This window comes from Neomonachus schauinslandi, chromosome 7, assembly GCF_002201575.2.
Source record: "Neomonachus schauinslandi chromosome 7, ASM220157v2, whole genome shotgun sequence".
In the NCBI taxonomy this organism is placed as follows: Eukaryota; Metazoa; Chordata; class Mammalia; order Carnivora; family Phocidae; genus Neomonachus; species Neomonachus schauinslandi.
Window position 1 is genome coordinate 32,271,044 of NC_058409.1, and position 22,014 is coordinate 32,293,057.

The window sequence follows — 22,014 nt, forward strand, 5'->3', positions numbered from 1 at the left end:
ACCAACATTTCAGCATCCCACTTAAGTGCTGACTACCTAAAGTTTTCTTATTGAGATATAATTCGCATATCATAAAATTCACCCTTTAAAAGTGTACAGCCCAGTGGTTTTTAGTATAGTCGCAGAATTGTGCAACCTTCACCACTATCTAATTCCACAGGATTTTCATCCCCCAAAAGTCACCCCATATCCATTAGCAGTCACTTCCCATGCACTCCTGCCTCAGCCCCCAGTGACCACAAATCTGCTTTCTGTTCCTATGGGTTTGCCTGTTCTGGACATTTCATATAACTGGAATTATACAATATGTGGCCTTTAGTGTCTGACTTCTTTCACTTAGCATAATGTTTGTAAGGTTCATCCATGTTGTAGCATTTATCAGTACTTCATTCCTTTTTCATGGCAGAATAATATTTCATTGTATGGATGTACCACATTTTGTTTATCCGTTTATCCAATGATGGACATTTGGGTTGCTTCTACATTTTGGCTATTGTGAATACTGCTGCTGTAGTGAATATTTATGTATACTACAAATGTACAAATGTAGTTGTGTATTTGTATACAAGTTTTTGTGTGAACATATGTTTTCAACTCTCTTGGGTATACACCTAGGAGTAGAATTCCTGGGTCTTACTGTAACTCTATGTTTAACTTTTTGAGGAACTGTCAAACTGTGTTCCAGAGCAGCTACACCATTTTACATTCCCAGAAGTGTATGAGGGTTCCAATTTCCCCCAGTCTCACCAATACTTGTTATTATCTGTCTTTTGTGGTTTCTCCTTGTGGTTTTGATCTGCATTTCCCTGATGACTAATGATGTTGAGCATCTTTTCACGTGCTTCTGGACCATTTGTATATCTTCTTCGGAGAAATGTCTATTCAGATCCTTTGCCCATGCTACACCATGGCTAAAACTTAAAAATATTTAAAAAAATTTTTTTTGGTCTTTTTTATTGTTGAGTTACAGGAGTTCTTTATATATCCTGAATATTAGATAAATGATTTGCAAGTACTCCTATTCTGTAGGTTGTCTTTTCACTTTCTTGATAGTGTATTTGAAGCACAAACGTTTTGAATTGTGTTGAGTCCAATTTATTTTTTTCTTTTGCTTGTGCTTTTGGTTTCATATCTAAGAAACTGTTGCTTAATCCAAATTCATGAAGATTTACTCCCACATTTTCTTCTAAGAGTTTTACAGTTTTAGCTCTTACATTTAGCTCTTTGATCCATTTTGAGTTAATTTATGCATATGATGTGAGGTAGGGGGCATGTAATTTTAATTCCTGCTCAGCCTCTCAATAATCATGTACCCTTTGGTAAGTTCCTGAACATCTCTACGTTTCAATTTCCTCATTAATAAAGTGGGAATAACAAATAGTACCTAAAATCATAAGGTTATGGTGACGATAAAGAGAAAATGTACATAAAGCACTTAGCAATGTGCTTGAAGCATCCTAACTGCTCCATAAACGTGGTAGTTATTACTGTTATAATATGAACAATGGGTAAATGCTTTCATAGAGGAGGTACCACAAAGACCCGCAGCCTTTCTGAGAAAGAAACTGGGATGGGGGAGGCTTGCTTAGTCTACCTGGAGGAGCAGGTGTGGGATTGTTACGGGAGTGTCTGTCTTGGATAGACCACTGCCTCCCGTTCACCTCTACGGATTGGCAAAAATTTTAATTCCCGGGCCCATCCCAGAACTACGGAAAGGAGCCCCCCGGGCACAGAATCTGCGTATGTATCAACTTCCCCAGACGCAAACTTATTTCCAGAGCGGGGTGTGCAGGGTGGTGACGGTGATCGCGCCGGCAGCGCCGCCTGTAGCCTTCAGGGGGCGGCCGAGGGCCCGGGGAGATCACGGCGGCTGCGCGAAGCCCTCCCCAGCCCCAGCCGGATCCGCCCGGCTCAGCTGACAGCTCCAAACACGGAAGAGGCGGTGCCGAGCGCAGGTTGGAGCCCGGCGTCTGTAGGCCGGCGCGGCGGTGGCGGTGAGGGCACCTGGGCGAGGGCGGAGGGCGGAGGGCGGAGGGCGGAGGGCGGAACCTTTGGGCCCGGCACGGCGGGGTGGCCGGAAGGTACGGTGGGGACCGCGCTCCGGGCACGCGAGGCAGAGAAGAGCGGCCGGGCCGAGACTGCTCAGTGGGCCCGAGCCCCCCGAATCCTGGACGGGGCGTCCCCAGCCGGGCCGGGCTGAGATCCCACCCCACCCGGGCCGCTCAGAGGAGGAAGGGGAAGGTCCAGGCCCTGCTCGTTGGGGACGCCCGGGCCCGGCTCACACCTCCCACGTTCGTACAGCGCCCTCTGTGTCCAAGGGCTGGGGCAGGTAGCGAGGCTGGGGCTTGCCCCCTGGTTGTAGGTGAGTCGCACAGACAACGACTCAGCACGCCTGGTGGTGAGCCGGGGAGATACCCATGGCGGCGTGCTGATTCCGGAGCCTGGGCTGACCCCAGCTCTGCAGTTTGCACGGTGTGGCCTGGGAGAATGAGTAGGATTTTCCCAGGCGGGAGGGAAAGCCGGCGGAGGAGGGCTTCCCTCCCTGGTGTAGCGGCCTCCCGTTTGCCAAGGCTAATATTAAACTTGATGTCTATCTCTCATCTGATGGCGCCGGGGTGTATTCTTGTTCCTGGGTTACAGATGAAAAAACAGAGTGGTCTGAACCCAGATTTAGTTATCTATTAGCGGTGTGACCTTGGGCCCGAAAGGGACTTAAACTGTCGTTTTTCTCATCTGTGTAATGGAAGCAGTAAGAGGACTTGCTTCATGGAGTTGTGGGAATCTAACAGGAGTTAATGCATTTAAAGGGCTTAGCACAATGCCTGACACAGGCTTAAGAGCCCAGTAAGTATTACTTTTCTTGGTGTTATTGTGAATCCTGCTTCTAGTGGGATGTGGCAGAGCAGTCACTGAACCTTAAGATTCTGGTCCCCAGTTTCAGCACACTGCATCTCACACCCATTCAGTTCCATTTTTTTCCCCCCAGTGTCAAACACAAGGCACTGCTAGATGGTGAGAACAACACACAGATGCATAAGATTTGATACTTGCCCTTAAGGAGCAAATGCAGTCTGGTGGTGCAAGTTCAGAAACTGCTATAATGCAAAGTGCGATGTGATAATGTCATAGGAAAGTTATAGTAAAAAAAAAAATTGGCTGGATTTTTAAGGATGACATGTAATTGAAAATTTCTACATAGAATGGGGCCTTTGGACGTGGCTCTTGAAGGCTGAGTGGATAAAATGAAAATGAAATGTGGGTCTGCCATGTGAATTCAGGGACTGGGACCCGGTGACAGCTTTAGAAGCAGGGGTCTGGTGGGGTAGGTTATGAGGAGCTGTTTAGGGGAAACACTGCTTGGAGTAGAGCTTCTCAATCCTAGCTGCACTTAAGAATCACCTGGAGAGCTTGGATAACTATTAATGCTTGATTTAATTGCTCTAGAATATGGCCTGGGTATTGAGAGTTTAAAACGCAGTTCTCCAGGTGATTCTAATGTGCAGACCAGATGGAGAACACTAACCTAAACCAGAATCATAAATTCATCTTTCACCCCATTTATAACTGTTCAAACAGGAAGAAACAGAAACTTAATTACGTTATCATCACGCACTAAGTCTGGTAAAATTGTTTAAGATTAAATAAGTTAATGTGAAAGGACCTAATACAATATAGAGTAGGTGCTCAGTAAATGTAAATGATTCTGAATTTCATTCTTAGCTTATTTGGGAGTCACACATCTGAGAATCTGGTTTAAAAATTACCGTTTCATATAATGTTTTTGCGTATAACTTCATAGTGTTCTTAGGGCTCTCTGTAACCCATCTGTAGACCACCCTCCCCTTCCCCCTTACTCCCAGTTGAGAAGTCTGGCTCTAAAACTTCCAGAATAGAACTTAAAAGTGTGTATGTGTGCATGCATGTGCACCCTTTTGTTGTTTTGTTTTAAATATCTTGCTGTCATGGTTAAATTGACCTAATGTTGAGTGTCCCTAGCAGGATTAATTCATTAGTAGGTGAGAGGAGAAACTGGAGGGGGATAGGAAATGAAGAAAGAGAAGAAGCTGAAGAGGAAAGAAGAAACAAAAACAAAAACAAACCCAAGAAGATGTTTAGATGTTTGTTATGGGACTTGGTGTGCTCACATCACATATGACCTTGGTATTCCACCTTGGCTCCTCCCAGGGCTGAAGGCAGTCAGATAAGGCTTGTCTCATTGCTGGGGACCTGCAAATACCCCTTTAACCACGTTGCTCAGTTAGGCTCTCCTAGAGAAAGTAATATGCAGCTGTAGATTGGCACTATGTGTTAGGATGTGTTTGACTTAAGTGGTAATAACAGAAATTCAGAATTTAAATTTGGAGAGTGTCCTAACACCATCTTTTGTATTTTTTTTCTGCAGATGGCAGGATTTCTATAGTATATCTAGTATGAGTTCCAGATCTTGGCCTTTTATCCAACTTCAACAGTCTCATCTCCACCTTCTGGAGGATAAATGGGATTTGCATAAATTCCAAATTCCGAACTAAAAAACAGGCCGCATTGTTAATATCTTTTTCTTCTGGTTGTTATTAACAGGTACTAACTCACCTCAACTGGAACATGTCACTGTGTTCTGTTTGGGATAGGGATGCCGCTTAAGCAGAATCAAGATCATCTGGCAAAAAAATATGTTTTGAAAACGGAGTCATTTTAAATGAACTTGTTCAAATTTTGTAGTGTCACCTTTTATAATGTCCTAACTTTTCAGTTGTGTACATTTCAAATAAAAAAAAATTTTAGTTGAGAGGGGGCATATTTGCAAATCCAGTTATAGTCCAATATTTTAATTGACAGAACGGTAATTCGTTGTTGCCTTAATAAAGTAATTTTCATAGATTCTCATTACATATTTTTCTACATATACATTATCTGAAATTGTGGTGCATCTCTTAGTTGATGCGCTTAAAAAGCATCGATTTTACATTGTAATTGCAGCATACTTTCATTCTTAGTTTTGCCTAAAATAATGGTAAATCTTATATTTGTTTTGACACAGTGTTGTATCTGACAAATTTAATGTTCCTTTGCTAGCCTCTCAATTATCTAACCTCTCCTATAGTATCTGTCTCTGTAGCGTTCTCTAGAACAGGGTGTTCTCAACTGGGTCCCCCCGCTGCAGCCCTGGGGGGAGCACATTTGGCTATGTTGAGGGGGAGGCATGCTGTTGACATCTAGTAGGTTGAAGCCAGGAATGTTGGTACACATCCTGTAGGCCACAGGACAGCCTCCCACCACAAAGAATTATTTGTTCCAAAATGTCAATAGTACTGAGGTTGAGAAAACCTGCCCTAGAGATTTCTGTGCATTTAAAAAATTTGTTGATTTTTAGGAAGTATATCACATATACTTTAATCTTTCTGTGAGCAAGGCACTTTGCTGGTTTGGTGGGCAAGTCAAAATAATTTGTGATTTGTCCTTTTTTTTTTTTTTTTTTTAAAGATTTATTTGTTATTTTAGAGAGAGAGAGAGCTTGAGCAGGAGGGGCAGGCGGTGAGGGAGGGAGAAACTCAAGCCGACTCCAAGCTGACATTGGAGCCTGATGCAGGGCTCAGTCCCACGACCCTGGGATCACTACCTGAGCCGAAACCAAGAGTCAGAAGCTTAACTGACTATGCCACCCAGGTGCCCCAATGATTGGTACTTTTTAAAAATTTTTTTTAAATTGTGCTTTTTTCCCCTAAATCAGTGATACCTAACTGATGAAGTCAGCAATTAGAAGCACCACAACCATCATTTTTTAAAAAGCTGTTACTACTGCGAAGCTACTGGAATATTAGATATGTCTTATCCTTTCTAGTTTAGCAGAAAAGTGAGAAATTTGATTCTTTGCAGTTGTTTGTGAAGAACTTTACCTTTTTTTTTTTTTTTGGTGCCACTAGACTTTTCCAAACTCTGTGCCTTTTCTATTCTTAACTAATTTGAATGATTGTCTTCAGCTCCTCAGAAAATTAAATGTCGTCAGAAGATCGAGAAGCTCAGGAGGATGAATTGCTGGCCCTGGCGAGTATTTATGATGGAGATGAATTTAGAAAAGCAGAGTCTGTGCAAGGTGGAGAAACCAGGATCTATTTGGACTTGCCACAAAATTTCAAGATATTTGTGAGCGGTTAGTTAATAAGATTCTCTTAAACAGATTTTTCTAAATGTTATTCTCAGTTTCTTAGTGTTCCCTGAATTATTTGCCATCTTGTGTTTATAGGCATTAGTGGTAGATGGTAGTATTACAGATTGAATGCATGTTTCTATTTTAATTGAAAATTGGACTACAGGTAAATAGTTCTCAATTTGATTCGCCTTTTGACCACTGAATTGGGATATTATCCTGCATATTTCATGCATTCTAATCGTCTAACTAGCAGTTTATCAGCTATGAATCATTGGCTGTTAAATAGGGATAATAAAAGAGGAAATGACATAATGTATGTGAAAACGCTTGGAAGGTTTTAAAGTACCATGGTGGTTGTTAATACTATTTGGTTTCCAGAATCATTTCAACTACCATAAACCTGTGACATATGCTGTTACTCTGTGACCTTTTGCTTCAGAAAAAAACCAAAACTGCTGCTTTTGATACAAACTCACAGAAGACTTTGGTGCACACTTTCTCAAAAAGTTTCTGCTATAAAGGCATTGAGTAAAGAAAGTAAGTGTGATAATTTAAAATGAAACTTTGATTGTGAGAGTGTTGTGTGCTGTATCTTGCCCTCAAGCCTGAGATCATTGTGTTGGCACAGATTCTCCCAGCTATGATTCATGGATAGTTGGCACATGCCGCTCTAAATTGGTCATGGCTCTTTAATAGAAATAAACGTCCTTTTCTCTAGATTGTGTCTGTAATCATCTGTAAAACAACAACAAAAAGAAAACATTGGTGTATTACTTGCTTATTAGTTAGTGTTAGGAATTGTACTGAAAAGCGTATATGAGAATGAGTTATGTGTCTTCATTAGAAATTTCATGGTGCTTAGTAGATTTCTCCAGGGCTTACAAGATTTTTTTTTTAAGGTGGTGGCTACGAAGTGAAAATTAGGAAATAGAAAGTGCTTTGGGGGAGGGTTTTTATCCCCTCAACTAAAGCATTAGTCTTTCTTGAGCACCGCTCAACAGTAATGGACACTCAAGTGCTGACCAACTGATTCTTTCTAATCTTTGTTTTTGGTTCAGGCAATTCAAATGAGTGTCTCCAGAATGGTGGCTTTGAATACACCATTTGCTTTCTGCCTCCACTTGTGCTGAACTTTGAACTGCCACCAGATTATCCATCCTCCTCCCCACCTTCATTCACACTTAGTGGCAAATGGCTGTCACCAACTCAGGTTAGACCCGAAACTTAATTTCTCTTATCCATTTTTAGAAACTTTTAAAAATCATCTTTAATTGAAGACTACCTTGATGATCTTGAATTCAGTGCATGAAGAACAAATGGCTTTGATTTTGTAATTTTTTTCCCCTTGCCTTCATGAATCCTAATGTTAATGAATTGAAAATGTTGGGTGTTTTAGAAAGGAATGGCAATGATTAGGATGACTAATCACTATGAATTGCAGTAGGAATAATTTTTAAGCAAGTATATATGTTTTTCCCTATCTTGCTATTTTCCCATTTAATCTGCATTGTAATAGGGATGATAAGGTCCTCCTCATTTTCCTTAGATGTTGGTATTACTTTTTTTTCTGAGTTTCTTATCCATTCCTTAAATGAAAGATTTAACTGTAATTAGGAGGGCTAAAATTGAGCTGATGTAGTTAGAATAAACAGAGTTCCTAAGTAAACATAGTAAGTGCTTTTAGTTTTAGAGATCTGTGTATTAATAACAAATAATTGTTGACTGGTCTCCCATGGTTGTAAATGCACACAGAAAGAAATGTGTATGATTCCTACATCTCCTCTCTCATGAACCTCGTATTTATGAAGCCTTCATTTCCTCCAGCTTACATATCCTTTTCTAGTAACAACCTCGGCTCTTGATTGAGATGTAAATATGACTTGAAGCTAATATAAAGTACTCTGGGATAGATAATGGATCAATAGCAGCTACTTTTCTAGAAGTCATGATGAAGATTGATAGGCTGATGTATATTAAGACAAAAGCTGTCAGAGTTACTTGACCTCAAGGAACAGCTTGTCAGTTTTTCCCTTTTGATCCATGGAGTTTTCATTCTACTCCACTGGCCAGTCTAATCTTTCAGATGAGAGTCCTTTTGTAAAATTGAGCTTATGGTTTAAAAGCAAAATTTAATTTTAAAAAAGGATAATACATGTCGAATAAAAAAGGAGTATTACCTAACATTCTGATAACTGTGCCAGAGGAAATATATGCAAGACAGTGGATTATTTGCCCAAGAATAATATCAAGGCTGTTTGACATTTAGATCACAGAGAGTTGACTGAATTATTTAGATATTGATAATCTCATTTCTCCAGAGAGCTCTTGATACTTTATATCCATGCATGTGTGCACATGCCTACACACAGGCGCAAAACAAGGACCGATTCACTGAGAGTGTGGTTGCAGTTTCAGATTCCAGCCAAGCAGCATCTACATACTGCTGGGTTTTGGGAGTGTGAGGAGAAGAGAGTTGTCCATTATTCTATGTGTTACAGCTGAAATTACAATAGGATCCTCTATCAGATAAATTCTTGTGCATATGATTGACGTTTTAATTGGCCTCATATTCCTTCTTGGTTCAATTCTTGTTGTTTGCTGGGCCCTGATTCCTTGACATTGTGAATCTCACCTGTTGATAGAGAAGTTGACACATAGTCCTGTCTTTCCCTGGATTGGGTTTGGTACAGAGGAGGGAAGTGAGGTTAGCCTCATAGTATTTTCCATTATACTTCACCCACTATATATACAAACACAGTCTCTCTCTTATTCTTTTCCTCTTTCAATTCCCCTGACCTCACATTTATGTGCACCCCAGCTGCCTCTTTTGAGAGTGGCTGGAAAAGAGGATGGAGGAGAACGGCTTCTTCATTGGACTTGGTGGCTCAAATAGCACTCAGAGCTCCCCATTTAGTATTTAATAAATTTTACACATTTCAGCAGGTTTCTCAGAAGTATGATTGATCTTAGAAGCATATTCATGTAAATGTGAGAAAGCGTTTTGCATGGTATTTAACATAATAAGTTTTAAGTTCAGGAAGTGTTTATGTTTGTGCCTATGTAGGGTTTAGTGAATGGCACTCTGTAGAGCAAGGAATAGAAAATGTGGTCCTTTTTCACTTGTTATTTAAATTTACACAATTTGTCTGCATCTGGAAGGCTTATTTTTTATGTTTAGCTAAAAAGAAAAGCTGCTTATAATTCCTGAGCTCTACTTACCAATATTTTACATTTCTAATGGAAAATCCTCTTATATTTCCCTTTCAAATTGAACAAACCACCTTTAAAGAGGAAAAGTCAAAGTAGTTTAAACTTTGGTTGCTTAGCTTAGGAAGTGAGAAACCACATTGAGGGCTTATAATCATGTCCAGGTTCCATATCAGTCTGTCTTCCTCCATTAACCAGGATCTCATGTAAGCCCAGATTGCTTAGTTAAAACCAGCTTGTGAATCTGACTAACGAGGATTCTGAGGTTGGATTCTGTTAGTGATTCTTTCACATGAGTTGGCTTTTTGATGGGACTGAAAAAGTTAAGAATTAATACTTGGATGATGTTTTTAAACTGCTCTCCTTCTAACCATTATGCAGGGTACCTACAGGAGTAGGACTCCAAAGGAATAGAAGTAGTTCATTTTAGAGGTCCATCTTTTTCTCCTGCATGAGATAGGTAGCAATACTAAAACAACAAATACAGACAAAATCCTTCATTTCAGTGGCTCATATGTAAACCTATAGTCTTGCTCTTTCTCTTTTTCAGGTTACTTCTTTTAGCTTCTTACTGTGCGTTCTGCTGTGACTCACGTTGTTGAATAGTGTAAGAAGTGCTCCACGAAGATCATGTTAGGAGTTGTAAGGGCTTAGTTTAGAAGTTAAAAAGATTTCAAGAGAAATGAGGAGTTGACAGTATCCTCACCTTTCCACACTCACCAGCACCCTCCTGTGCTCTCTCCTAGCTTTCTGCTCTCTGCAAGCACTTAGACAACCTGTGGGAAGAACACCGTGGCAGTGTGGTCCTGTTTGCTTGGATGCAGTTTCTTAAGGAAGAGACCCTAGCATACCTGAATATTGTCTCTCCGTTTGAGCTCAAGATGGGTTCTCAGAAAAAGGTGCAGAGAAGGACGGCTCAGGCCTCTCCCAACACAGAGCTAGATTTTGGAGGAGCTGCTGGATCGGCTGCGGATCAAGAGGAGGCTGTGGATGAGAGGGCTGTACAGGATGTGGAATCGCTGTCGAGTCTGATCCAGGAAATTTTGGACTTTGACCAAGCTCAGCAGATAAAATGCTTTAACAGTAAATTGTTCCTGTGCAGTATCTGTTTCTGTGAGAAGCTGGGTAGTGAATGCATGTACTTCTTGGAGTGCAGGCATGTGTACTGCAAAGCCTGTCTGAAGGACTACTTTGAAATCCAGATCAGAGATGGCCAAGTTCAGTGCCTCAACTGCCCAGAACCCAAGTGCCCTTCGGTGGCCACTCCTGGTCAGGTAATCCTCTACTCTGCTGGTAGCCGCTTCCTTATTCTCTTTCACAAAGGGAGGCATCTTCTCAGGAACTTCCTTGATAGGGCTCCTCAGGGCAGGCTGAGGCCTTAGAGCCAGCCCGCAAGTAGTTTCAATGTATCCATCAAGAATGCCTTGGTCTAGGGGCGCCCGGGTGGCCCAGTCGTTAAGCGTCTGCCTTCAGCTCAAGTCATGATTCCAGGGTCCTGGAATCGAGCCCCATGTTGGGCTCCCTGCTCCACGGGAAGCCTGCTTCTCCCTCTCCCACTCCCCCTGCTTGTGTTCCCTCTCTCTGTCAAATAAATAAAATCTTTAAAAAAAAGAATGCCTTGGTCTTACTCAACTGTTGAAGCAAATGTAAATGCTTCCTCTGCTGGCCTCGGCATGAGCAGTTCTTGTCAGGGATGAGTGTCAGAAAAGTAATTATAACGTGTTCTGGTGATTTACTTTATCTGCTGGGATCCCATCAACCTTAGAGAATCACTAGCCTGCCTTTGTGTGAGGTTGGGATCCAAAGGACATATTCCTTGGAATGGTGAACAGAATCAGGGACAGCATCCTTGGTTTGACCTTTTTTTTTTTTTTAATCAACTTTATTAACCCATAAATGTACCCATTTAAAGTGTACAGTCTGCTTAGCTTTGACACACGTGTAGACCCATGTAGCCACCATCTCAGTCAAGGTATAGACTTGGCCACATTTGGTTTGATTTTGAAGTAAGAGAGTTTTAGTTCATGTGCATCTAGTTGGCACCAGCATTTTAAGGATCTCCTCAGAATCAGAACTGGTTGGGAAATCCTCACATTAATGTGTTTTCTATTTCCCTCCAGGTCAAAGAGCTAGTGGAAACAGAGTTATTTGCCCGTTACGACCGCCTTCTCCTCCAGTCCACCTTGGACCTGATGGCGGATGTGGTGTACTGTCCCCGCCCGTGCTGCCAGTTGCCTGTGATGCAGGAGCCCGGCTGCACCATGGGCATCTGCTCCAGTTGCAATTTTGCCTTCTGTACCTTGTGCAGATTGACTTACCACGGGGTCTCTCCGTGTAAGGTGACTGCAGGTGAGTTGTCCCTGTGTGAACTCGATTCTCCTGTCCTGTGCACGCGCGTGCATGTGCGCGCGCACACACACCCACCCCCCCCACCCCCCCACCCCGATTTGGAATTGTTTATTCAACAGGTATTTTTGTTTCAGTTACTGTCCTAGGCTCTGGAGATAGGGTAGTGACCAAATACCCTCATGGAACTTAAATTTTAATGGCGGAGACAGGCAAACAATATAAGAATATTAGATGGTCGTTAAGTGCTATGGAGGAAAAAAAAGGAAATCAGGGACAGGATATGAAATGTTCTGAAGTGGCTTGGGATTTTACTTAGGGAAATAAAGGGAAGACCTCAGTGGTAAAGTGGTTTGAATAAAGACTTGAAAGAACTAAGGAAACAAGCGTGGAGTTGGCTGGCGGGGGTGGGGGGAGGGGAACATGACAGAAGGAATGGCAAAGTAGTTTCTATCTATGAACATGGGATAATGCAGCTCCTGGTTGGCCGATGCAAGACCGTCTTAGCTGCCACCCTTGTTTCCATGGCACATATGTCTGATCAGCCATCAGGTTCTTTATCATTGAGTCCAGGAAAGCCTCAGAATCTTCCTCAACCTTTAGTGCTTCAGAAGCATTTATTGAAGCGGCTAAGGAGGTGAAACCTATTTGTAATTCTGATCTAAACAGGGATTGAGAAATCAGGCCTCTGACCTCAGTTTAACTGGACTTTGATAGCTTAGTCTTTCTTATACTAACATGATAATAGCTATTTCACAGGGTTATTTTAAGGATCAAATAAACTATCATAGTGCTACTTGAAGCTCGAATTGTTCTTAACACTGGTCTGTGACAAGATAAATGGAGAGTCAGGGCTAAAAAGTTACAGCGATTTCACAGAGTAATTTTATGTCAAATCTCGTAAAAATTTAAGCTTATGTTTCTTGTCCTTTTATAATTTTTCTAATAATTCATTTGATTGTATTTTGCAAAAGTTTTGGTCCTTGGCAGAGTGGTGGGGGAAAAAACTGGTCCTTTACCACGGATAGTTTGAGAACAACGGGCTAATCTAGGTAAAATGCAAAATAGTAACTGTTAATGTCATTATTACGATAGTTACTAATTGCGCCTATTACCAGAGTGTTACTGCCTCCAACAGAGTAACCCTGACTGATTCTTCCAGTTGCCTAGAGCTGAGTCTTGTAGTGGGTATGGGCAGATGGGATGGAGAATTGCTTTAGACTTCTGTAACCTTATCGAGAGGATGAAGTACGTATGTCTCAGGTGTTTCACGGCCTTTGTGGAAGAAATCAAAGAAGCTTGGGGGCTTCAGCAAAATTAAGAATCTCTTTATCTATCTGTATGTGTATATATCTGTACATATTAGATACTACTATATAAAATATATGAACTACTAACAATTATTTTGAGAACGTTAGAGCAATAATCTTTGTCCTCAAGAAATCTGGGAACACAAAAATGCTTTGAATTTTTAGAGGGATAAAAACAACAGGATAAAAAGATACATGTGTGCTCCATCTAATTAGAGGTGATGGAGCCATGGGAGTGCACAGTACAGAGAAAGAAATCTTCCCCAAAAGATCCATGGCATAAAAAGGGAGTCAGACGTCTAAATAGTACAGGAGAGTAAACTAATAAAACAACTACAACACTATTGAGAGACGTCTTCAGTTAATCGTGTTGAAGAATTAAGGTGATAGAATGTGAACAAAAGCCTTTGTCTACAAGTAAAGCCCTTGTGAATGGCTGCCTGTTCCATCTGAGTTAAGTGATAGAACAGTGCAGTGAGGTAGAAAAATAGGGGAAAGTTTGACAGGAGGAACTTTTGCAGTACCTCTGGGTGGTAAATTTTAGTCACTGACTTTTTTTTTATCTACAGAATTGAACAGTCTTTGCTCTTGAGCCAAAGATGCTTTTGTTTACTTGGTAGGCCTTGTTACTGTCAGATGATGAATGATGCTGACTTCGTGGAAAATCAGTGTCTCTTTCAACCTTTGTGTCTTTTAGCTAAGTCAGTCTTTAACTGTATGCTACTAGTTGCCAAAATGTGCCAACATTAATAAGTCAGAATCAACAAAAAAGATGACCTCTTATTCTAACACCTTGCACGAGTCCACCTTCTCTAGCTAGCGCGTTCTTTTACGTTCTTTGTCATTTGTACGTGTGTCATTTTTACCTAGTTACAACCTAAATCTGCCCTTTTCTGGATTCTGTAATGAGTATTTTAATTGAGTTGTAGCCATCTCATAAGTTTTTAATAACTAAATATGTCATTAAATGGCTCTTTCACATGTGGCTATTCCCTTGGACATTTAATTTGTTTGCCATTGTTATAGGCATCTCAATGCTTATAACTGTACTTTGGATTATTTCCTCATGATTAAAGTTCCAGTAATAGCATTATTGAATAATCAAAGGTTATGACCATTTTTTAATGGTTTTTAGTCAGCTTTGCAAAGTTGTATAAAAGTTAATTTTCCATTTCACTTTCCAGAGAAATTAATGGACTTACGAAATGAGTACCTGCAAGCAGATGAGGCCAATAAAAGATTTTTGGAACAGAGGTATGGTAAGAGGGTGATTCAGAAGGCACTGGAAGAGATGGAAAGTAAGGAATGGCTAGAAAAGAACTCAAAGAGCTGCCCGTGCTGTGGGACTCCCATAGAGGTAAAGGTTTGGGCCGGACTTGGCAGACAGACTTACAGGCTTATTAGGATTGCCTTAAGAAGCCTATTAATTTTATGACTAAGAAAGCACATTTATTAAACCTTCTTACTTGTAAAATGCATATTCACTAGTAAATATTGTTATTGATCTTAAATGTATGTAGACTTACCTTTTTAAAATGCTTTCATAGATTGAAAATTGTTCACACATTTTATCCATAACAAAATTGAATGGGTTATGAGAAAGCCCTAGTAGAGCTACAATTAACTCTTAACTCATCTACATGATAAAAAAAAAATCAAGCCTGACTTCTTAGAACTATTTATCTGGAACTTAACACACCTGCTTAAGAACTATAAATTTAGGGGTGCCTGGGTGGCTCAGTCGTTACGCGTCTGCCTTCGGCTCAGGTCATGGTCCCAGGGTCCTGGGATCGAGCCCCGCATCGGGCTCCCTGCTCCGCGGGAAGCCTGCTTCTCCCTCTCCCGCTCCCCCTGCTTGTGTTCCCTCTCTCTCTGTGTCTCTCTGTCATATAAATAAATAAAATCTTTAAAAAAAAAAAAAAAAAAAGAACTATAAATTTAGGAAATGAAGACATTTTCCTATTAATCTGAGCCAGAACAGACATTTAAATCTATATTGCTTCTTGATAAAATCGTAGTATGTTTTAAAGTTGGAATTTATCTTTGCATTTGGTTCTCCTATTCCAATCCATTATATCTGAACCGTACCTGGTGGTGATTCCCCAGTTACTCTATTAAGGAGACTGGCATTCTGTTTAACCACGTCAGACATGCTTCAGCCCTATATTACAGTGGAGGACTTGGTACCAAGTGTTTACTTAGATTTGTGTAAAAAGTTTAAAGTCACACATATTAAATCCAGGCGTTTTAATATTAATTTACACATTGGGCCTATAATGTACATGTTTGGTTTGTGTCTACTGTTAAACAGAAAAGATTTGGGGAAGTATCTAGTTGTAGGTACACCTGCTAAATATTTGCTGTATTTTACTTGCAACAGAGGAAAGCATTTCATAGTTACAGTGTGTTACCTGTATGACTCAGCCCTGCATGGGGAAAAAGGAGATGACGAGGAGAAGGTTGTACTCGGTCTTTTTGGCATGTGCTTTTCTCTTTTGCTTTTATGGCCTTGATATTATTCTCTTTCTTTTCCACCAGAAATTAGATGGATGTAACAAGATGACATGTACCGGCTGTATGCAATATTTCTGCTGGATTTGCATGGGTTCTCTCTCTAGAGCAAACCCTTATAAACATTTCACTGATCCTGCTTCCCCGTGTTTTAACCGGTATGTATACGCCATCCTCTGGTCTCAGCAGCAGTTTTTGGTACTCATTTGTAGACCACTTTGCTTAGAGAATTCTCTTAGATATTTTCTTACACATATGGTCTTTTATATTTTCTTGAAAGTGAGTTTATGATGAAAAATATGCTATCTGGAAATTTTTTTATCCTCAACTTTTTATAGTGAACATTTTTAAACATAAGAGGTAAAAGTTGAAAGAGTATGATTAGTAGGATACCGTCTACCAAAATGAACAAGTGATAATATTTTGTCATATTTGTTTTCTAATACTTGATCCTAAGTTGGAGATAGGATGCTTTATCTCTAAATACTTCCACATTGTCTCCTAAGATAAGAAAATTCTTCTACATAACAACAATACTTAAATTGAACAATGATGGCATACTATCATCTAATAAACATGTTTTCAAACTTCCCAGTTATCCCTAAAAAATCTTTTAAAGCTGTTTTACTGAACCAGGATATAATCAAGTTCAAACATTTCATTTGGTTCTGTTTCTCCAGTCTCTTAATATAGAAGGTTTTGCCCACCTTTTTTCATATGTGTTGAGGGGAACATTGACATTTGAGAGAGTGCAGGCCACTTGTCCTGTAGAGAACATCTTACTTTCTGGAGTTTTGCTTCTCCCTGTTGTCTTTTAGTTTCTCTGTCCTCTCTACTTCCTGTAAATTGGAAGTTAGATCTAGACTGAGTTTGAATAGATTCCGAGTAACATTTTTGACAAGCATACTTGTGTGCTTCATACTGTATCACATTAGGTCCATAATGTCAGGCTGCCCCACGTTAGTATGCTGCTCAGTTCTATTGTTTGCTCCACTATAAATGTAATTTTCTTTTTTGTTGTTAGTAAGTAATCTCTGGGGTGATTTCTTGGCACAGTGTGAATATCCTGTTTTTCAACAGCTCTGATTTCAGCATCAGTTGATGACCTTTGTGAAGAGGCATCTGTCTAGTATCTACAGTCATTGGTGCTACTAAATTATAAGAGAAGTTGAAGAAACAAGCTCTGTCTGTGAATCATTGTAAATCTAGTGTTGAAAATTGCATAAATTTTAGGTAACATAGGGAAGGAAAACAAGTTGGCAGCTATAAAACATTATACCAGAGGAGAGCACAAGGACAATGAAGCAGAGAGAGTAGAGTGATTCACATGTAATAGAGTTAACGGTGGTTTGGAAGAGTTCCCCTTTTAGATTGCCTGACTTCCCCAATCCTGGCTTAATTCCATTTACTGTGTACATTGAGTATCAGTTTTTTGAAACCCACTTCCAATTATTGTTAATCCTTGGCCCTAGAGAGGTGGTCTGGATCTGAAAAGGGCTATTCTTGTAAACTTTAAGACGGCTTGTTCAGAGGGAGCCGGATTTCAGCCCTCCGCAGTGTAGTGATTAAAGGAAAGGAAAAGATACACAAAGATGTTTTCAGAAGAGTACAGAAAGTAATTTTGAGAGAAGGAAAGAGATGATACTGAGTTTTTCCCAAGTGCCTACAAATGTACCTTATTTTATGCTTCCAGGTTGTTCCATGCTGTGGATGTTAATGGAGATATTTGGGAAGATGAGATTGAAGACTAGTTAACTCCTCCTACTCAAGATAAGGAAGTGGAATGGTTTGCCCTAATCTTTTGTCGAGTACACAAAGTAACTTTGCAGGATATTTAGGGTACTGTTAATTCACTCTGCCTTTGTAGAAGGTGTGGAAGAACGAGGTTTATATTTTCGTGTGGTACTACTGATTAAGGCACATTCTTATGTTTTTCAGTGTAACATAGAGAACATTATAAGCCAAAGGTTCAGAAAATGAAAACTAGAGAATATTAAATACTACAGTGTGCCCGAAGCTCTGAATAGTTAAAAAGTAAATATTTATTTTCTTCCCCAAGCTTTAGGTGAGGAGAGGAGTAAAGCATTAAAATTACAGTCCTTTTTATCTGAAAGCATCCCTCTAAGGCATTGTGTGGGAGTCCCCTCAGTACTACTCCTTATAACTGGGCTGGGTAGAAAGAAGCCTTATTAAAATTGTACTGAGAGCCTGATCTCATTAACTCCATGTTACATTCCTTTGAACCTACGTTTCTGCCAAGTTAGTTTTCTTTGGAGGAAGCCCTTTACTCTGTAACTGATTGGATGGCCCAGTGTCATTTTGATCTACTGCTTTTCAGAATAGAAATTTATAGATAATTTAAAAAATATTTTTAATGCCACAAACACTGTGGGTCACGTGGTATTTATTAGTGGTGTGCAGTCCACTGGTTTTGAGCCAAGTCTAGAATTTAATGATACTGGCCCAGAAGAATGTCAGTCCCATTCAGCTCTTCTGGGCCGTAGAGCCTAGATCCAAAATGGCTTGTCTTTGCTACCTTTTGTTCTACCTTCTCTCCCTTCACTCTTACCCTACCTTCCATCTGTAAGGACAATTTTAATATTAACTCCAGCAGCTCATATTTTTATTTCTGCTGGAGTAAGAAAAAGCCAAGTATATTCCCAAGCTGAACAAGCTGTACTTTCTTGAATTACCTCCATTTTGAACTCCACACCATTGTAGTTCCAGTCCTCATTTTCTGGATTCTTTTTAAAAGGTCTTCTCTAATGAGCTACGGAAATTTGGCTTCCTACCCTTTTTTGTAACAGCACTGTTTGGGGGAATAATTTTAATTCCTAGATCCCTGTTTCTGGGTTTTGATGGCTTTTTGAGAAATTGTCTTTCCTTATGGTCTGGTGAATGGCTTGGTAGCAAAATAAGATTGTTTGAAAAAGAAGACAGAGGGATACAGCTTCAGCTGTGAACATGTTCTTTTTTCCCAAATTGTCATTGAAAATTGGGGAATCACTTTTAACCATTTTATGTGTGTGTATATATCCAGAGTCAGCGAAGACTGTTTCTGGATTGTCAATGAGGCTGCTTAATCTTAAAATAAAAGTAATTTAAAAATTGTCTTATAATCAGAGCAGAGTTCCTGCTATTCTGTCTCCAAGGCAACTGATCACATTTTAAAAAACTGTATGGCGTGTAACACATATTCTTAAAGTGAGCAGAAAGAAGTCATAGAATAGCACCTCCTTTCTTATCCAGACTCGTGACTGAACTTAGGTTTTAGTGCCCGTATTTTGTTCGAACCATATGGTTCATGAGCTTTCATTTTGCACATTTTATAGAAGAACTAAAGTTAAAGAATAAGTTGAATATAAGAAATGGAAATTAAAATAATTACACAGTATACACCTAAGAAGAGTGGCTCCGTGATTGAATAGGAATTCAGTGGAGATTTTTTTAGTAGTAGCCATTCAGAAGCTCCTCCGTTCATGGACTAGTTGTTATTTGATAGAGGTTATTTTATTTTAGGCTTTTGCACATTATGTTGATGATATAGTGGAAGTAGGAAAGAAAGCTTCATCATGAAGTTTTGTGAAAGAAATGGGAGGTTTCTCTTTCTTTGTGATTTTAAAAAACACAGCAAGTGGTTAGTCTCAGGCTTGTTTGTTCATTTGAACGTTTCATCCTTTTTTCCTTAGGTACAAAATCTTCACCCTGCAATTTTAACAAAGACAATAGGGCTTGTAAAGTCTTAATTTTGAGGCATGAGTTATGAGGTAATTTTAAGATGGTGTAATTTGGGGTAGAGTATTTTTGTCTCTGAGTAAAATGAAAACTTGGGATAACCCCCTGAATGCCCTATGAAATACCTGAGTTTGTGGAAGGTTGGCATATCAAGAAACTATATGATAGAACAAGAGTTTTTTTGTTTTTTAAAGATTTTATTTATTTACTTGACAGAGACACAGCGAGAGAGGGAACACAAGCGGGGGGAGTGGGAGAGGGAGAAGCAGGCTTCCCGCGGAGCAGGGAGCCCGATGTGGGGCTCAATCCCAGGACCCTGGGATCATGACCCGAGCCGAAGGCAGGCGCTTAATGACTGAGCCACCCAGGCGCTCCAGAATAAAGAGTTTTATACTTAGCTTAATTTCATGAAGGCCTTTATTTTTTTTTTAACAAGTGGGCCAAGATTTGTCCTACATTGACATGAACCTCATGTGTTCTTTTGGTGAAAGCGAGAGAGCCAAGCGTCCCTGTACAGACTGCCAGTTCATCGTGCTCAAAATTATAGTTTGAAGAGGCTGCATCTCTTGATTTAAATAAAAGTTTTGAGTCTAGAACATACAGATGAAAATAAGCTACTGAATAACTTTTAAAGTCAAAATGGAAGTTTTTGACTTTTTAAGCTTGTGACTGAACTGACTTAAGGGCCCGCTTTTGTCATTTGAATTGCATCTTGTCCCATTCATTTTTTTAAGTAAACATTTTTAGAAGTTTCAGATTTACAGAAAAATTGCAGAGGTAGTACAGCGTTCCCATATGTTCCATGTTTCCATTGTGTTACTGGCATCTTAGTATAGTACATTTGTCACAATAATGAACATTATTAGTAATAAAAGTCCATACTTGATTCAGATTTCCTTAGTGTTTTCCTGTTGACCTTGAGCTGTTCCCGGGTTCCATCCAGAATACCACATATTACATTTAGTCATCTTGTTTCTTCGGCTCCTCTTGGCTGGCACAGTTGTGCCATCCACTTTTATTGTTAGTATGACTTAAACATCCACTGGATTTTGATGTACCTGGATTGGTCAGGACCTGAAAACCTTTTCTTGGAGACTGATGACCTAATCCTAGCAGGCTCAGCAAATCATTGAATTTTTTTTTTTTTTAATGTCTCTTTGTGGCTTTAAATCCATTATTTCTAAGGACACTTCACTGGCTTTGTATGGAGTTTTAGTCCATGTACCAGTTATGGTCATTTTCCTACTCAGCTTCATGAGGAAATCATCAAACTGGATAAGTTTGTTATTGTTGTTTTTTAAAAGATTGTATTTTTAAGTAATGTCTACACCCAGCGTGGGGCTCAAACTCACAACCCTGAGGTCAAGAGTTGCAGGCTCTACTGACTGAGCCAGCTAGGTGCCCCTAAACTGGATAAGTTGATTAGACTTGTGGATCATCTGGACCCACAGGTCTCTGCCCTGGTGTGAGAGGATAAGCTTGCAATCTCAGCTAAATACTGATCCAGTGAGTGAGCATCAAGTGGACACATCTCTTGCTGTTGAGAGGAGAGGAGATAGATAATGAAGAAAAACACTTGGCGGCCCCTTTGCTAGACATATAGCAATCTCAGCAAGATCATTTTTTTTTTTTTTTTTTTTTAGTTTATTTAAGTAATCTCTGCACCCAACGTGGGGCTCAAACTCGTGACCCCAAGATCAAGAGCCACTCGCTCTTCCAACTGAGCCAACGAGGCACCCCAGCAAGGTCATTTTTTAGTAGTAGAAGGTTCTAGTTTACATTAGAAATCCCTTAATATACTTAATTTTTATTTATTTATTTGTTTAGGTTAAGAAAAAAAGCAGAGTTAATTAGACGGGATAATCATAACACCATTCATTCACCAACAATTTGGAAGGAAATTTTGGAGATCCCATCGAGTATTAACTTTGTCATAAGCATGACCTGCAGGTGGCAGCCGTTCTCATGTTATAAAAGTGCAGTAAATAAGACAGTAGTATTTTGTCACAGAAACAGGTTTATTTTGGGGATTTTAATTTTCCTCTTCGTGTTCCATTATCATCTGCTATACATCCTTGTAACTGGAATGGCATCTAGTGATACCAACAAGGCAGGAACAGCAGTATTAACCAAAAATGTAAGGCCACTTAAAACTATACTTGAACCATAGTTGGCATTCAGTTGTTACATAGAAAGTGTCAGTCCTGTTAGTAGCTCTTGTCTCCATCCACTGAAGGAAACAAGTTCTGTCTGACGCCCCTAAGTATGACGGATGTGGTACCCTCTGACACTGGTAAGAATAGCCAAATGGTCTGCTCCCTGAACTTTGGCTCAATAAAAACATTTGCTGGCAAACCAGGCTGAGGCTTTGTGGTCAGAGAGCTGGCTTTGAGGATGTTCTCACCACTGTTAGTGATAATTATCAACTTGGAGCATTCACAACCTAGCCTTCGGGTAAATACTCAGGTCGGCTAAAGGTTTACCACTCCAAGGATTCGCATACTTTTCCGAGCCAGAGGGCACTTTGGAGAGGATAGGGCACACTGAAAACGTAGTGAGATTCTGATGCCAAAGTTGTAAATACAAAGTCAGCACAGTTACTTCTTTTCTTTGCTTGGCTCTTTTCCCCCCCCCCTTCATTGAATCAACAAACAAACTAAACTAATATTAATGCAACGTCACTGTGTAGGAATTTAAGATGATTGTGTGTCTTACTCTCATTCCCATTCCATTTCTTGCAGCCTGTTGTGTTTCCCA

The 22,014-nt window shown here is 40.0% G+C and overlaps 1 protein-coding gene across 3 annotated transcripts; it reads left to right on the forward strand.

Moving 5' to 3' along the window:
• The first annotated feature begins 2,032 nt into the window (after positions 1–2,032).
• RNF14 (ring finger protein 14) lies at positions 2,033–19,846 on the forward strand. Of its 3 annotated transcripts, XM_044916733.1 has the most exons (10): positions 2,070–2,362; positions 4,403–4,578; positions 5,979–6,148; positions 7,207–7,358; positions 10,102–10,629; positions 11,476–11,704; positions 14,196–14,368; positions 15,550–15,680; positions 17,216–17,308; positions 19,694–19,846. In XM_044916733.1, exons 3-9 carry the CDS (start codon positions 5,995–5,997, stop codon positions 17,271–17,273), a joined length of 1,425 nt encoding a protein of 474 aa, XP_044772668.1. In that variant the 5' UTR covers positions 2,070–2,362; positions 4,403–4,578; positions 5,979–5,994; the 3' UTR covers positions 17,274–17,308; positions 19,694–19,846. The 3 variants fall into 3 exon arrangements, with proteins under 3 accessions (XP_021557420.1, XP_044772668.1, XP_021557421.1); XM_021701745.2 differs by lacking the exon at positions 19,694–19,846 and having other exon boundaries at positions 2,033–2,081; positions 17,216–17,291; XM_021701746.2 differs by lacking the exons at positions 4,403–4,578; positions 19,694–19,846 and having other exon boundaries at positions 2,332–2,362; positions 17,216–17,291.
• The last annotated feature ends 2,168 nt before the right edge of the window (positions 19,847–22,014 follow it).

Bases quoted from the DNA above. Each gene is read 5' to 3' on its own strand.
- RNF14 (XM_021701745.2), top strand. From the start codon at position 5,995: ATGTCGTCAGAAGATCGAGAAGCTCAGGAGGATGAATTGCTGGCCCTG. The intron at 6,149-7,206 runs GTTAGTTAATAA...TTTTTGGTTCAG, and splicing joins TTTCAAGATATTTGTGAGCG to GCAATTCAAATGAGTGTCTC. The intron at 14,369-15,549 runs GTAAAGGTTTGG...CTTTTCCACCAG, and splicing joins GCTGTGGGACTCCCATAGAG to AAATTAGATGGATGTAACAA.